The 17,017-nt window shown below is 34.3% G+C and overlaps 1 protein-coding gene across 1 annotated transcript; it reads left to right on the top strand.

The window, feature by feature from the left end:
- The first annotated feature begins 9,118 nt into the window (after positions 1–9,118).
- On the top strand, positions 9,119–11,317 carry LOC131076656 (wall-associated receptor kinase 3-like). The gene is made up of 4 exons (XM_059220395.1): positions 9,119–9,310; positions 9,420–9,945; positions 10,157–10,237; positions 10,356–11,317. Exons 1-4 carry the CDS (start codon positions 9,119–9,121, stop codon positions 11,315–11,317), a joined length of 1,761 nt encoding a protein of 586 aa, XP_059076378.1.
- The last annotated feature ends 5,700 nt before the right edge of the window (positions 11,318–17,017 follow it).

Genomic DNA, 17,017 nt, shown 5'->3' with positions numbered 1-17,017 from the left:
TTTAATGACTCTAAAACTATATGGAACCTAACCCTGCAAAATAGACCTACATTTATGGAGATCCTTCTCAGAAAATTCGTAACCCTAACTTCTGGCCTTGATTTCCCTTTTATAGAAAACAAGGGAGCAACAAGCTTCAGGCCAAAAGACACTTGTCACCAAAAACCAAGCCAGGGAGGTTGTACATAATTCTGTTACAAAATATTCCTTATCCACATGTTGGTGCCCGTGATGAGGTGGAGCCAAAATCTTCAACTAATTATCGATAGAAACAAAATCACTTGAGCCGTGCCGATATCACCTAGACACTTCTGGATGGACCTTGAGATGCTCAGTCTTCTCTACACAATATTTCCCTTCTTGAAAAGGAAAACAGATCCCGGCAAGAAATAAGATTTCCCACGAATTAGAGGAAAATCTCTGACCTTTATGCCCTAGATTAATGGAAATGGAAAGAGGAGCTTGGGGGTAAATATAATTTGTTGAGAAGGCATTGCATCTTCCATGTCATTGTAGAGACGACTGGCTGCCAATCCTTACTCGAACAAATCTTTCTTTCAGTTCCATGCGAGCTCCCTCTTGGAACACTTTGCCAACAAATTGCAGAGTAAGAACATAGGAGATGTCCTAGGTGGGTTTTCCTGATAAGAAAGGGATTTCACGCCCCCTCTAATAATCCCCTGATATTTCACAACCCCTCTGACAATGAGCAACCTCATACTAGAGAAAAAACATCCATCCAGTGTCACAAAACATGCAATGACTCCATACATAATTTTGTTCAAACACCATCTTCTTACTGATGAAAAACCATTCTTAGAAAAATGAAGAATTTTGTATCCATTTCTACCCATTCTATCACCAACCTAGTAAATTTATAATCAAAATTTCATTCAAAGTGGCAGTGCTAATCCATGTGAAGAATCATCATCCTGATCTTTTATGCTCATCTTGCTAGCCATGGATTCTAGCAATCATGCCTACAACTCAGGTCATCCTCATTTTTAGGCCATCACTCCATTGCCACCTACATATGTTCATCTTGCGTGAATGATTTTGTTCTGATCTTATTAATTACTGAGTGTATAGTCTTCTGCGTCAGGATTCCTGTCAACAAGCAATCTCTGAATTCATCAGAGAACTCGTGATCCATCATATCTAAAGCTGAAAGTAATCCTGATCCTTTCACATCTCTAAGATATCATCCTTAGTCATCTAATCGGTCCCTTACCCAATAAGGACCTTGCACAAGCTTCCTCAGGGGTGAGTCGACATTCAAAAATTCAGACTCATCGCCGTCATTCCTAAGTTGACAAGTCTGCACCCTATTCATCCTATCTTTCTCATGCGGGCTACGACCAATGTCTTTAATGATCCCTCTTAATTTCATATTTGAAACTCAGCTGCAGATCTTACCCAGCCTCTCAAATTAAACCATAATTATTTGTCGATGTGGCATTTGACCTTCCATCTATATTTGCTAACCCATGAAGTCATGACTATTCAATGCCATATCATCTTTCGACCAGACTCTGTCAGTGGCCCCACTGTAGATCTTCCTAGTTAGCCCGGGACACGTGACATCATCTCTTGATGCCACAGTCTGTAACTTCCTTGCAACTTCCATTGTGGGAATACGGGGGCCATCAGATATGTTCACACTTTATTGCTTTGCACAATGCCCGTTAACCCTTTCAGAATAAAAAATCGGGCACCTTTTATCTGAGAACATAACATCGTCATTCATCTTGAACACGTGCCAATTGATCGGACTATTAGTAAACCAATTTTTATCGCTTGAAGACCGGCGACACGAGGCTTCGGTAGGTTAAACCAGTGGCTTATCCTTTTCTGCTGAAGATACATGGCATCATCTCACGATGTCATGGTCTTTATCTTCACTACACTTTCAACCATGAGAAAGCGTGGACCGTCAGATCTGTTCTGCTTTTATCAATCGGCTAAAACATTTAGGATTTTAGACTTAGGAAAAATGCGGGCGCAGGCACAAATATTAAAAGAGATCAACAATAGGGAAATTTTTGCACGCGACTTTAGGAAAATCATTTATAAAACTGGTCAACCACCACTTAACACCTAGGAAATAAAATGGCCCCGCCAGTGGGAAACAATCCTTGGCCTTAAGGTTGAAAAAGTAACGATGAGATATATCATTGCTAGGGTTTTATTCACAAGACATAATAAATTTTGATAAACCCCAAACCCTAGATATTGAACCTTGACAGAGGATGCAAATAAAACCAGAAAAATCAATATTTAAGCTCAAAATTGGAAATTCTCATACAATCAATTTTCAATGCTATCAAGTCACTTATATTTTCTCCCAAATATTTTGGTGTATAGTCTAATAATGTTGTGAATCTCATTGAAAAACCTAAACCGAAACCCGATTTATTCATTACTTTTTATCCTAGTGAGACTATTGATACACTTGATGGACTATTATACATTATTGTGAAGATTAAATACAAACTTTCAAGAGGGGTGCTCATTGATCTTGTATGTATGGTGAATGCTATTACTGAAGAATATATTTTTACTCAACAATTGCATCAAGTTACATATGATAAATTTGATGTTATGGTTAAGGTGTATGATGGTTTCTCTTGTCCTACAAGTGATTCTGTAGCGTCGTAAAATTGCGACACTTGCAATTTCAACTGCATTTGGGTCTTCACGATGGCGGTGCAACGTTGAACCTGAATGGAGACCCTAAAACCTATTTACGACATCAAAAACTGCATCTTTCTGCACCTTGGCCTGATCCTCCTTGCACCCTGCTGTCCCGGAAGGTGGGACCATGGCGCCTAGTGCCTTAGTCCCTCAGGACCATGGCGCCTAGCGCCCTGGTCCCTCAGGACCATGGTGCCCAACGCCTTGGTCCTTGGCCCTATTGTGGGCTCAGTCTCTTGTTGGGCATCGGGTCTTCAAGTTTGCAAATTGGAAAATAATGCTCCTAGGTCGGCCTAAGGTCAGAAAAATCAGTCTCCTAACCCTAATTGACAAGTATATAAACTACATTTCCCCTCCCATTTGGGGAGGCAAGAAAAAGGAGAAGAAAAACATATGTATGCAAGAGGCGGAAGCGATATTCAAACATTCAAACATTCAAACATTCAAGCAATTGAGCATTCTATGTTTCCATTCAAGGCTAGGTGTTGCATTCAAGACAAGGATTCAACCATTGAAGAGGAGATCACCTAAAACATACAACATCATTACACCTTCGCATGTAAGAATACAAACATTCTTACAACAAGGTATCAATACTTGATTACATTACAAACATTTACATTTACAGCATTCTCATTTCTTGGTTAATTCCAAAACTAGGGTTTGACCTGAAGACAAACCCATAATCCCTAACCCCCCAATCGTCCTCTCTTTTCTGTGTGTAGGTTGCAGGTACACGGCTATAATTGAAGATCTGGAATCCTTGTGCAGAGACGAACAGATCCCCCTTCGTTTCGCGGATTTTTGGGAGGACTGTGTGCACTCCGGGCGCCATCGTCTCATCAACTTTCACTCAAACTTGCAGGACAGCATCGTCTCGACATTTTACTACTAATTTCAAGTCCGTAGCTTCATCCCGTGTCCCTATCTCCATCTACAAGCAAATCTTTCTTACTTTTACATACACTCCTAGTTCAATCCTTCTATCTTTATTCTTTACAAAAGAGGGTATCCTTGCTATCTCAACCCTTGAAACTCATTTAGAATTCAATCTTGCATTGTGTGGGATTGGATCTTGTGAGTTTCAACCCCTCTTTTGAATGTAAAGTCTCTCCTAAGTGAAAACTGTCAATCCTAGTGACCTCCTTTCTCTCTCCTTGGAGTGGGGGAACACCTGGGGTTCGATTTTCCGCTTTACATTTTGGTGAACCTGACGTGAACATCCTAATTCTGATTATTCATGGTTAGATCTGAAAAAAAAAAAAAATTCCTCAATTACATTTCCATGTTTGATCTTTTGCAAATTTTAGAGGTTAATTGCATAAAAAACCCTAAATTTTCTTTGTAGTAATTGAGCTTGTGAAATGTTTAATTGTTAATGCTTGTTTCAGATCTACCCTTCTATTGCAAATTGTCAAATCATATTTGTGCTTTAATTCTGAAAACTAAGTGGTTAAGTGTCAAAACCCTAATTTTTAAAACCCTCTTGATTCAACCTTTGACCGATGATTTCACTGATCAAAACACCTCCAAATCGGCTGTAACTTTGGATTCCGTAACAAAATCACAATATCTCTCATCCCTGAAAATTTTGAAAAAAGTTGCGAGAACCGTGTGCACCCCGAGCGCCATCGTCTCGACATTTTTTCTGAAATTTAGGGAGCTAGATCTTACTATATTTTTCTGCTAGAATCCAGAATCTTGGCTGATTTCATCAATTCTAACACTTTCAAAATTAAAGTCAAAGTTGGTCTAGTGATTGCTTGGATTAGGGCTTATAATCATTCAAAAATTGTTGAAATTGAAATTTTGTGTTAAAATTGTATTTCTTACTGTCCTAAATCTGAAAAGTGTGTTGGCATTCATTCGAAGTTTCAGTGCTTTATTCAAATTTTTTGCAATTTGTGACTTTTGAAATTAAGTGTTTAATTGCAACAACTTTGATTTCTGCTTTCAAATTTAAATTTTGCATTAAATTGAGTCAACTTTTAAATTTCAAAGCTTGCATTGCTTTTAGTATTCCCTCTAAAATCATAAAATTCAAAATTTCAGTTTCCCTCTCTTTTTCAAGATTCAAATTTTGTATTTTTCAACAATCTTGGTAGGGTTCAATTTTGAGATTGCAACTTTAATTTGGCCTATCTACAGATCGTAAAATCACTCAATTTTTTCAGATTAGCTTTAAAATCATCATAACTTTCATCCCTGAAAAATTCGAAAAAAGTTGCGAGGACCGTGTGCACTCTATTCGCCACGGTCCCCGACATTTTTTGTGAAACTTTGGGAGATTGTCATGATTGCATTAACAACTTAAATCTAGGAGATTGGCTGATTTTATTGAAATTTGCTACCTCTAAATTCAAAAATAAATTCAAAATTCAAGATTTCAATTTTCAAGATAACAATTAAAATTAAGTGCTACCCCCCTTGGCCCTAATTTTCAATTGTGCCTACCTTTCTTGGAAGTTGTGTTTCCCTCTTCTTTCACAAAGTTCAAATTGGATAATCATTATCTCATTGTTCAATTTCGCCAACTTTATTTTCAAAATTCAAAATCTTCTCTCTCTCTCTCTCTAGTGCATGAGTTTTACAACAATAAGCCCTACTTACACTATTCCCATTAGACGAAGCCTTAGAATTAAGTCTTTCCAAGGTTTAATTACCGAGGAGATGGAACCTAATTTGAATGGCCTTTTTAACGAGGACATGGGTAATTCCTATAATCCTCTTAATGATGAAGAAGCTCTCTATGAGGTTTCTGTAGAACAACTTTCGAAATTGGATAACTAATTTGATGATTTTCAGCAATGGATGTCTCAAGAATACCCCGATAGTCAAGCTCTTTCATTAATTGAGGGTCTAAAACGTATGGTTCAAAGTGATAAGAATGGAATTGATATTTTGCGTAGTATTGCACACATTGTGGATTCGAATGTGATGCCTATGAAGAGTTGTGCCAAAACTTTAGGTTATACACAACCTCCTACTCAAGTCAATCATTCTACCCCTTTGACAACTTCTATTGCTAGTATACCTACTTTTACATCAAACATAATGACTACTTCAATACAAAACATTCCACCTATGATCACCAGTCATGGGGGCAATCCTTCTTCTTCAATCAACCCTCTTCCTTCATTCAATCCGACTTCTTCATTCATTCCTTCAATGAGTGTCCCTATTACATCTCCACAAATGAACATGACGCAAGGGGGCAATTCATTTAACCATTCCATTCCTCCTTGTAGTGTTCCTTCTTTCCAATCATCTCCTATGACTAACTATCATAGTGTCCCGCCACCTTACTCTCAATCAATACCTTCTTTCAATAACATAATACCTCCATCACAATCTAACATGTCTAATATGAACTCTTCGACTGAAGCGACCATTAACAATCTTGCACAAACTGTCTCTTCTTTACAGCAACAAATTGCCTCCATGAATCAATCTAAGTTTAGTGTGCCCACATTTGATGTTGCGAGCACACTTTCTCTTGACATTGTTCGAGCTATCCCCCCTAAGCATGTTGAAATCCTGCAGTTGGAGCTTTATAATGGTAAAGGTGATCCTCTAACACATGTTAAGACCTTTCAAACAATATGTACCAATTTTGCTCATGACCAAAGGTTGCTTGCAAAACTGTTTACTAGAACATTAAGAGATAAAGCTCTACAATGGTATTGCTCGTTGCCTTCCTATTCTATTACTTCTTTCCAACAACTTGCAAATGCTTTTATTCAACAATTTCAAAACAATATAAGTCCCAAAGTTACTTTGATTGATTTAATGCATTGTAAACAAGGTGTTAAAGAAAGAGTGACTGATTTCATTGGTAGATATAAGCATTTGTGTGCTCAAATTTCTTTTCCAGTACCTGACAATGATATTCAAAGAATTTTTATTTCTAATTTACAAAAAGATATTAGAGAAAAACTTCTATTTTCTGAGTTTACTTCTTTCCAACAGTTGTGCGCAACTCTTCACAATTATCAATTGACTGTGAGTCAAATGGAACAAGCAAATCCTATGGCTCTGAGTGATAAGGGTGATAGTAGTCAACAACCATTTGGGAAGTTTAAACTGAACAAAGAGTTCATTAAGTTCAATGAAAACATCACCAACAACAATGTGAATGCAGCATCAGGTGTGCCTCCTATTTCTAAGTTTTTCAAGAAAGAAAGAATGTTTACTCCTTTGAATGAATCATTGCATAGTATTATGAATAAGTTATTGGAACAAAATGTGCTTATTCTCCCTCCTATAAAGCAAATAGATCCTGCAAATATTAATTCACCCTATTTTGATAACAAATCTTTTTGTCAATTTCATCGTCAACCTGGGCATGATACTGAAAAATGTTTTTCTTTAAAGGGTAAAATTCAAGATTTGATTGATAATAATGCTATCTCTGTTTCAGGTGTGAATGATAAAGGCAACACATCTGTAGCTCCTCCTAACCAAAATCTTAAGATTTTTACTGATCCATTACCTTCTCATACCTCTAATGTGATTGAGACTAACGATTCCTCTTTCTCACCTGATGGTCTTGTGTCTATGACTCCGAATGTGATTAACTTTGTGGAGCAGCCGAAAATCCCTAAAGAACCTTCCATCACATTTGATTCCAATGAAACTATCAGGGCACCTGATGGTCCTTTATATATAGTTGCAAAAGTCAAAAATACACCTTGTCGTGGAGTGCTTATTGATCCTTCTTGTATGGTTAATGTCATTACTGAAGAATTTATTTTTACTTTGCAATTGAATCAAGTGATCTATGACAAAACAAATGTGGTTGTGAAATTATTTGATGCATTTTCTTCTCCTGCAATTGGTTCTATTACATTACCTATTGAGGTCCATAACAAATCCCTTGATGTGAGATTTGCTATTATTCCATCATCCGAACAATTTCGTGTGAAGCTAGGCTATCCTTGGCTATCTTCCATGAAATAGTCAATAATTTTGTCAGTAGAGTCACTTTCTACGATAGAAAGAAGTAGCATTGAATTATAACAGGGTGTTATTTGATCAGAGTTGCAAATTCATAGGTCATCTCTATCATAGTAGAATTTGCACATAGAATCTAAATGGAGGGTGGAACTAAATAAAACATATATAAATACATAACATTCATCATTGCAAATAATGGCTAATCATTGAGAAATATATAGATGGAATCACACATTTATTTAATAAAATGATTTTATTCAAGTTTATTTGGACATGTTCTATCATCGTGAAAATATTTAAAATGTCCACGTATTGGATTTGGCATGTGCTGAGCAAAGTTTTCGGGAAAGAAGAAACCACTGAGCACATCTTTTAATGGAAATAATTAGAGTTGTTATGCCAACCAGGCCTGGAATTTGACAGGCAAAATGGTCATTTTTTGACATGTTGTTTTTCTTAAAAACTGTATAGATGACACTTCAAATTATAAATAAATCGTAAAAAAAAATAATAGGTAAAATATATATTAGTTTAGAATGTTTATTATAAAAACAAAAATTTATTTAGAATATTTTGAAATGGAAGGCTTTAGGATATGGAAGGATGTAGTTGTTTCTAATTTTATAATATTTTAATATTATTTTTTAGAATAGTTCTATTTTTTCATATGAATTTAGAAACTTGTCATAATTGAAATGATAGAATATACTTGATAAAATATTTTAATATGAATTTTTACAATATATTCTATTTTTTTATATATGAATTTAGAAACTTAGTCAATTTAATTTTTTAAATATATTTAATAAGATTGTTATAGAAACTTGTCATAATATATATAATTTTAAAATTTAAATGTTTATTATTACTAAATTAGTAATTATTAATTGATTATCATTTAATGTTAATATATAATATATATTAGTGTATTAATTTAGAAACTTATTTAGTAAATTAAAATTTTTTGCATAGATTACTAATTTATCGTTATTTTCTCATTAAGATAATGATTTTCGTTTCTTCCAAATAAAGATGTGCATTGATTTTCATTGCTTCAATCTTCTATTTATATATTTTATATATTTTTTGACAGTTAATATTTTTCTTCAAAAGTCAAATAAAAGGCATTGAAATGACTAAACCGTCATAAAAAATTCATATGACGGGTAGGGGTGACCGTCAAATTCCAGGCCTGATACCAACATATGGAATGATTCGTTTTGCATATGGCAGATAAATATATTTATTTTCAAAAACCATTGTATGCCCTGTTTCCAGCTGTATCAAGGTTGTACAGAAAATCAACAGGGAACCGGAAACTACATGGAAACTTCACATTGCATTTCGCAAATTCTTCTGTTGTCGCCCAGTTAACCACTGCTATTGTTATTTGCTGAAACAGAAAATGTTGTTGCAAACGCAAATGCATTGCGAAGTTGTGGTTCGCTTTCTAATTTGTCTCTGTTTGATGGGCTTTACAGCTGCGAAATGTGTTCTTGAAAAGTGTGGTCCGAAGAATGTGAGTTACCCTTTCTGGATTCACAATTCTCATTGTGGACATCCTGGTTTTCAGATCAATTGCACAAAAGATGAAGATACTGGGATGCTCTCTCCATTCTTTACTGCCTTTGGAGCTAATTCTACAGGTAGTTTCGCTGATGTTAGTTATATAGCTTTTGATCTTAGCTCTTCGAAGATTATGGATATCGATTATGAGGGTCACCTCATCATAAATTCTGCTTCTATCATTGCAATTTCTTGTGATCTAGATATTGGTGCGAGAAGCTACTTTGACCTACAATCAGGTGGGCCTTTCACTCTTTCCAAGTCCATTCGGTACCTGCAGTATTGGGGATTTGGGAGAGGCGAGATGTGTAACAATGAATCTTCAAAGTGATCAACCATGCTGCCGCTATGGCTGCTGCGAAATTAACCTCCCTGATAATTTGCCCTTTGTAAATTTCACTGGCGGAGGTAGCTTTCCATTGCCCAACCAGAACGAAAGACGTGGTTCCGCGTGTGGCTTCTCCACCATAATGGAGCCATCCACCTTCACCATCGTCGACAACAAAACATACCTCTTTTCGGTAGATGTCAACGGCAGCTTGCCTTATTATGGTCTCCGTCTTAACTCGGGTATCGGCCTTGAGAATTGTTCCACGGCTAAAGCAACAGTTAATTATTCTTGCTCCTCCAATGCAGAATGCCTCGACTCGCCTTCAGGGAAAGGGTACGTATGCAAATGTCACCCTGGGTATGAAGGAAATGGTTACTCCAATGGCACCGGTTGCACAGGTAATACCTCAGAAAAGCTCTTAATTAGATAACCATGATTTCTCTTCTGTAATCAGTGCTGTTTAAAATCTCACATATCCTAAGGACAATTATGGTGAATCCTCAGATTTAAACGAACGTAGTCATACAAACTGGAATATGTGCGTTCGAGAGGAGGGAGGAGGAATATGCCATAATTTGGCAGGTTCCTACAACTGTTCATGTGTAATAGGATATGTGGGAGATGGCTTTGCAAATGGGACAAGATGCAAGTCCACAAGTTCAAATCGCCTTATCTTTGATGCAAGCATAGGTGACGAAATATTGAAAATACTGTCAGCGTTTGTGCTATTTTGAATTGCTCTCCTTAAACATATTTGAGAATAACTAGTATATTTTTATTTAAACGTCTTATCTGGTAAAATATACAGGATCCGTCTCTTCACTTGTGGTTGTCTCGTTAGCAGCAACCCTTTTGGTTTGTTGGCTAAAGAAACGCCACTTGAAACTTGTGGAGGCCAAGTATTCTCAGCTGTTGCAGCAGTACATAGCTTCTACCCTTGGGAGAGAAAGCCTGAGAATTTTCTCTTCCAAAGAATTAGCAAGAGCTTCTAGTTATTATTCAAATGAAATGTTGTTGGGAAGTGGTGGCTTTGGAACTGTGTTCAAAGGCAATTTGTTAGACGGTACTCTTGTAGCCATTAAAAAGTCAAAGCAAGCTTTAAATGTAAAGGAAGACCATGAGTTTCTTAATGAAGTCACAATTCTCTCCCAAATAAATCACAGAAATATTGTGAAAGTGTTTGGGTGCTGCATCCAAACTGAATTCCCAATGTTGGTATCTGAATTCGTTCCCAATGGAACACTCTTTGACCATTTACACTCCGAAGAGAAGTATTTGCCTTGGGCGTCACGTCTGCAAATTGCAATCGAGACGGGGGAGGCTTTGGCATATCTGCATTCTGGAGCATTTCAGCCCATCTTCCATCGAGATATAAAATCGTCTAATATTCTTCTGAATGAGGGACTCTCTCCCAAAGTTGCAGATTTTGGGATTTCTCACCTCATCTCTACTTCCAATAACACACATGTCACCACTAATAATATAAAGGGCACATGGGGTTACTTGGATCCCGAGTACTTCGAAACGTTTCAACTTACCGAGAAAAGCGATGTTTACAGTTTTGGTGTAGTTCTGTTGGAGCTTTTAACAGCTCTGAAACCCATCTCTGTAGAAAGGGACAGCAGCGTGATGAGTTTATCAAGTCTTTTTCTGTCCAGATTCAACAACAATCGCCTGACAGAAATCTTAGATAACAAATTATTGGAGGAGGAAAACCTGCAAGAGATGGAAGATATGGCAAGAATAGCAAGAGAATGCCTTCATCTTTAAAGGAGGAAGAGACCGTCAATGAAAGAGGTTGTCGAGGAACTTATTTGTGTAAGAGACGGCACAAAAAAGACAAAATTCCATGAGAGTGTAATGTATGAAGACGCAAAGTTTGAGCAGAGAAGCATCACAAATGCCGTATACATTTTCATCTGCAGTTGAGAGTACGTCAGAGGAAATCTATTTGTTGTAGAAGTATATGTGTATTTCATTATAAAATATGGAGAAAATCTCATTTGTTTTTATGAAAAGTCTTTTGTATTGTTTAGTCTATTTTAATATAATATAATCTCTGGAATGCACAAATTTCTGTACGATTCTAAAGTAAATATTTGAAGTTGCATTCATATTTTATATCATCAATTTTAATAATTCAATCAACAAAAATATTATATCTTACTAATGTAAGATAAAGTATGATAGAAATCGTATTAGAAAATGTACAAAAAAAACTTTTAGATTGAATTCTTATCACGTTTTATTTTGAAGAGATAGAAAGTGTATTGAAAATAAAACATATATGTTTTTTTTTCGTAATATAATATGTTGGGTCTTTAAAAGACAAATCACTTAATTGATTTTCTATATTAATATTATATATTTTAGAAGTTTCATGATTTACATTTTTTGTCTTGTTTAGATGAAAAAGTTAAAAATACCATGAAACTAATTCTACTTTACACTTCTCTTGAGAAGATAAAAGAAGTGCTTAAAAAAAATCTTTATTACGAAAGATAAAAAATAGAAGGAATGGGTAGTGGTGAACATGAAGGGATATCACTAATTACTATAATCATTAAGGAAATAGTATAGAGGAGGAGAGGTGTGAATCTCATAGAGAATATAGAAGGATTAGAATGAGTGGCTAATCAATAAGAGCTTTGAGGATGGATTTAATTGGAGAAGATAGAGAAAAGGAAAGGCAATGAAATAAATGAAATAATAGTGTCTAATGAATGAAAATAGAAATTTTCATGTTTAGCTATGTACATATAAGGAATTAAACCTATTTCACAAACATCACAGTAAAAGGAGAATGAATTCAATATATTCAAGCACAATTCTATTTAGGAAGAGGGTTGAATACTAATTGGATTCTATTCCTTTTGACTAAGCTAAAAATGCAATTGAAAAGATGTGAATTGAATGCAAGGCTTAGGCTTAATGATGTGAAATTGATAGAAATCTAGGAAATCTCATATTAGATGTGTAGACATGTGCCATAGATCAATAAAGAGGATGCAGAAAGGGACCTGTGTTTGAAGTCGAGACACTAGCACTCAAGATGTAAGTTTAGGTGGCCCTATCCTTGGGGTGATAGATATAGACAAAAGAGATACTTCTAGGATCAAAATATTCTCTAGTATCTATGCCAAAAGATGAGTCATTGGCACATAGGACAATGTCACTCTAATTGACCCTATCCTCCACTTTTTTCTCCTACAAAAGTTGTATCCAATCATCTTTGTCCAGTCTACCTAAATCTATAATTATAGCCCTTGAACTTGTTTCTTGCACATAGGAGTATTTATAAGACGTCAATAAAAGTAGATAGTGTAGACCATCTCTACAAAAAAGGTCATGAGAAGGAACAAAAGAACATCATAAGTCTAAATATTTCCACCTCAAATGGTACTATTTCTAGTAGGAACCCCTTGTCTTATTAGTTCCACAAAAGGTGCTTAGATTTGTAAGATTACAAAATGGTGGACAATCTATTGGCACTCATGCTAGTGGTATAAATAGTACTAGTGTTCAACAATTGTTGTAACAAAAAAAAATTTTAAGATGTCAATGCAAGTAGATGGTGTAGATTAACTCCACAAAAAATTCCATGAGAAGAAACAAAAGATTATCATAAGTCCAACTATCTCCACCTCAAAGGGATTATTTCTAATAGACACCCCTACTCTTGTTAATATGACTAGGATAACAAAATATTATTGTACCATTAAGCATTTATGAATACTCCCAACAATGTAAACAATCCTTCAAAATTTAAGTTGATTACAAACATTACTTTATTAAGAAATTAGATAGATATAAAAGAAGCATAAAGGAAATTCTAGATGCTATTGTACTTGACAACAACTAGGGAATCACCTATATATGACTTAGATACAAATATCATGGAGTACATGTATGTTGTCATAAAATTTAACAAACTAGAGGATTATATGTATCATATTAAGTACATGAAGTAAGCATCCTTTCATTAAATTTTAGTGAAATGAAAAGTTGAGAAAAAATAATTGCATAAAAAAGGATCAATGATAAGTTATACATTGTTGACAAAGGTAGAGAGTGAATTAAATAGATTGAAGAATCAACTAAGAAGAGCTACACATAGACATAAAAAATGAGAAAGTAAGGAGAAAAGTGATAGGTAACAAAAATAGATAAGCAGAAAAAAAAGATAAAAATATCTGCAATCAATGTGAATAAATAGACAAAAGTAGAATTGAATGAAATAAATTATAAATTAGATATTATTATAAAAAATTTATAATAACAAAAAAGACGATGACAATTTATTTTTAACAACAAACACTGTAAAAGCCAATATCTTAACCAAAAAAAATGGAAGAGAACCTAAAAAGTACAAGAGAACTTGACAGATGAGAAAACAAAAGTAGAAAAAAAAAACAATAAAAATAGATAACAAACAAAGTGCTTAGGCATTGGTCTTTGGATGTAGGTAGAGAATAGATGGCAAATCCGTAGAGGTGCTTCATTCTCCAGAAAAATAAATTATTGAAAATAATTTATTCCTCTATAATCTGAAATCACATTGACTGGGAGCTGTATAATAGAAAATCAGTGTTATCAGTATCATACAGTCAAGCATCTAAATAGAAATTAAATGTACATCCATCGTTATTCTTGTAATGAAACAAGATAAACAAGCTACAGCGGATAAATGAAATGCGTGTATAAATTAATGTAAATTGACTGTTCAACAACGAGTCTACCAGATATTGTGTGGAACTCATGTTTACCGGCTTTTGTATTCTTAGCGCGTCCCAAACGGCAATGGGAAAGAATAGTAGTTGAGACAAATTTCCAACATTGTGGACAAAATGTCTTAATACTGAAGGCAGTGGAGGATGAGGAGCTGGCCACGTAGGTCGGAGACGTTTTCTATGCAGTCCGTCTCTTCACCGACATTTACATCTGATTAGAAAAGATGGATCCTTTGCTTTCAAAGCTGTTCAATTTGGAAGATTCTTACCTACTACATGTTATGAGGGTTTTGTCTTGATCCCTCTTTCCTATCAATTCGTATAAGTGGAAGCCCACATACACATAATGCATTGTATAAAGCCATTATATTTTCTCTGTCTTCCATTGATTAGTGACGCATTAAAACTAGGTAGCAACCAAAGCATTGAAGTGAACAGGGTCTTATCTATGCCATACTAATCACTCCAAGAAACTTTAGTTATTGCCTTCTATAACATATGGTAGTATATTCTTAGGGATGATATATATTGTTGTGCTATGTACTTGCATGTCATGGAACTGTCTAATAAAGAATGAGTGGCTATTAATACTGGCTATTGATGTTATAACTAAAACACTATTCATGTGATATCTTACTATTAGTCCATGTTGGATATTGAGCTTCTTTTATATTAGTGTAATTTAATATTATATGTTGGCCAATCCCATTTATCTTAATCTTATTAGTTATTCCATAACCTACACTACATGGAACACTCTTAAGAATTTTGAAAAATAAAATAACAATCTCATTCTAGAACAAGGCATGTAATTTGTTTTGCTACCACAAGGTCATCTAATTATATATGGGACATGTAACCATTTTATGATAGATATATTTTATGATGCTCCACAACAACATTTTTTTACATTTACATCTTCTTTGTGTAATTAACATGTCACCCGTTAGCTCTAGAATAATTTGAGTGGGATCTCGTATGTCTCATATTTACAATTCCCCATAGAAATGGACCCATTATTAAAAATGAACCAACTTCTATCGTTTGTGTCATAGTAGGGCAATTCACCAATCTACAACTATAATTTGATTTGCCAACACAAGTTCATCCAATGACTTATGGGACATGTAACAATTTTATGATAGACATATTTTATGATGCTCCATAACAACATATATTTTACATTTACGAATTCTTTGTGCAATCAACATGACATCCCTTAGCTCTAGAATAATTTGAGTGGAATCTCACATGTATCATCTTTAAAATTCTCCATAAAATTATATCTATTATTTAAATCGAACAAACTTCTATTGTGTGTGTCATAGTAGGGAAATTCACAAATCTATAATTTTAAATTGTTACACTACACAATGGACTTCAACTGATCGTATACCCATATCATATGTATTAGAATTCAACCATTGGTAAAGGACTTCAAGGTGCGAAATTCAAAAGGATCTCATGATCTCCTCAAACTAATATACAAATATTGGCATCTATGTCCAAGACTATATGTGATGATGAAATCATAAATAAGTAAAAATAAATGCCGAACAACTAATTATGAATATTCAGAATATAAGGTTTAGATAACTTTTCTCAACATTCTCCCACTTGTCAAATATCTTGCAAGAGAAAAAGGAGATCACCAAGACTATTGCCTAATAATTGTAACATTTTGAAATTTTTTTTATTTTTTTTACTCACATGCAATGGTAGAAGTTATGCTCATGATAGTGTCATCAATTGGAGGAATGAGTTCAATTATTATGGACGCAAAAAATGATAAATTCTATCAATAAGTTGTTAAACATCTAAATTATTATTGAGCTTATATTGAATATGGATGGAATGTGAACTAAAACAAAATGGGTTGAATTTCAACCACTTCTACATCTTTCACCCACGAGAGTGTACACACTTTGGAGTGATTCTCAATTCATGTAATTTTTAATCAACTCTACACTTCATGATCATTTAAAAAATTGTAATATTTTGTAGATCATATAAAGCACTCATATATAATTCCCTCTACTGTATACATTATTCTAAATCTATTGTTTAGAATATAGTTGATATTTATCATGTGTAGGGTTAATAAATTGCAAAGAGATGCAATATAATAATACCCTAAAGTCTACTATTTGAGTCTTAAAAATCTACTACTTTTGTCATGTTAATAGAGGAATCATAGAGAATAAGTTCAATTAACTTCCCTAAAGAAATGTAGGAACAAACTGAGAAGCTTCTACAAAATTATGTTTATAGAGAGTGAAAATAAGTAATTTGTTATAAAGGGAGATCATTTATTAATTATTATAAATTTTCAACAATTTGTATTAAGTGAATGGTTTCAATTTAAGAGTAGTTCTTATTTAATGGTGGAAAAATGATTGATTTGAATGAGCATACCAACTAACTTACTTTTCACAGTGCTTCTGATTTTGTTGTGCTTGTGATAAAACTTCTCACTTGCAATGACTTATTTTACACCCAAGAGGGCTTTTCTGGTTTATCAAAATCGTCTTTTCCAAGTGTTTTTGAATAGGTGTTACCAAACATTATTTTATAAATTTATATTAAATTTAATCATTAAATTATTTGTAATGCCCAAAATTTTCAAGCTTAATAGGCATTACACAACCTATTCACCCCACTCCAAACTTATGAATTTTGCAATAATTGTTTTTCTAAATAATAACATAATGCATTTGTAAAACTACAAGCAGTAGTAAAA

This window comes from Cryptomeria japonica, chromosome 5 (assembly GCF_030272615.1).
Source record: "Cryptomeria japonica chromosome 5, Sugi_1.0, whole genome shotgun sequence".
NCBI classification, from domain to species: Eukaryota; Viridiplantae; Streptophyta; class Pinopsida; order Cupressales; family Cupressaceae; genus Cryptomeria; species Cryptomeria japonica.
This window is presented reverse-complemented; position numbering and strand designations above follow the sequence as displayed.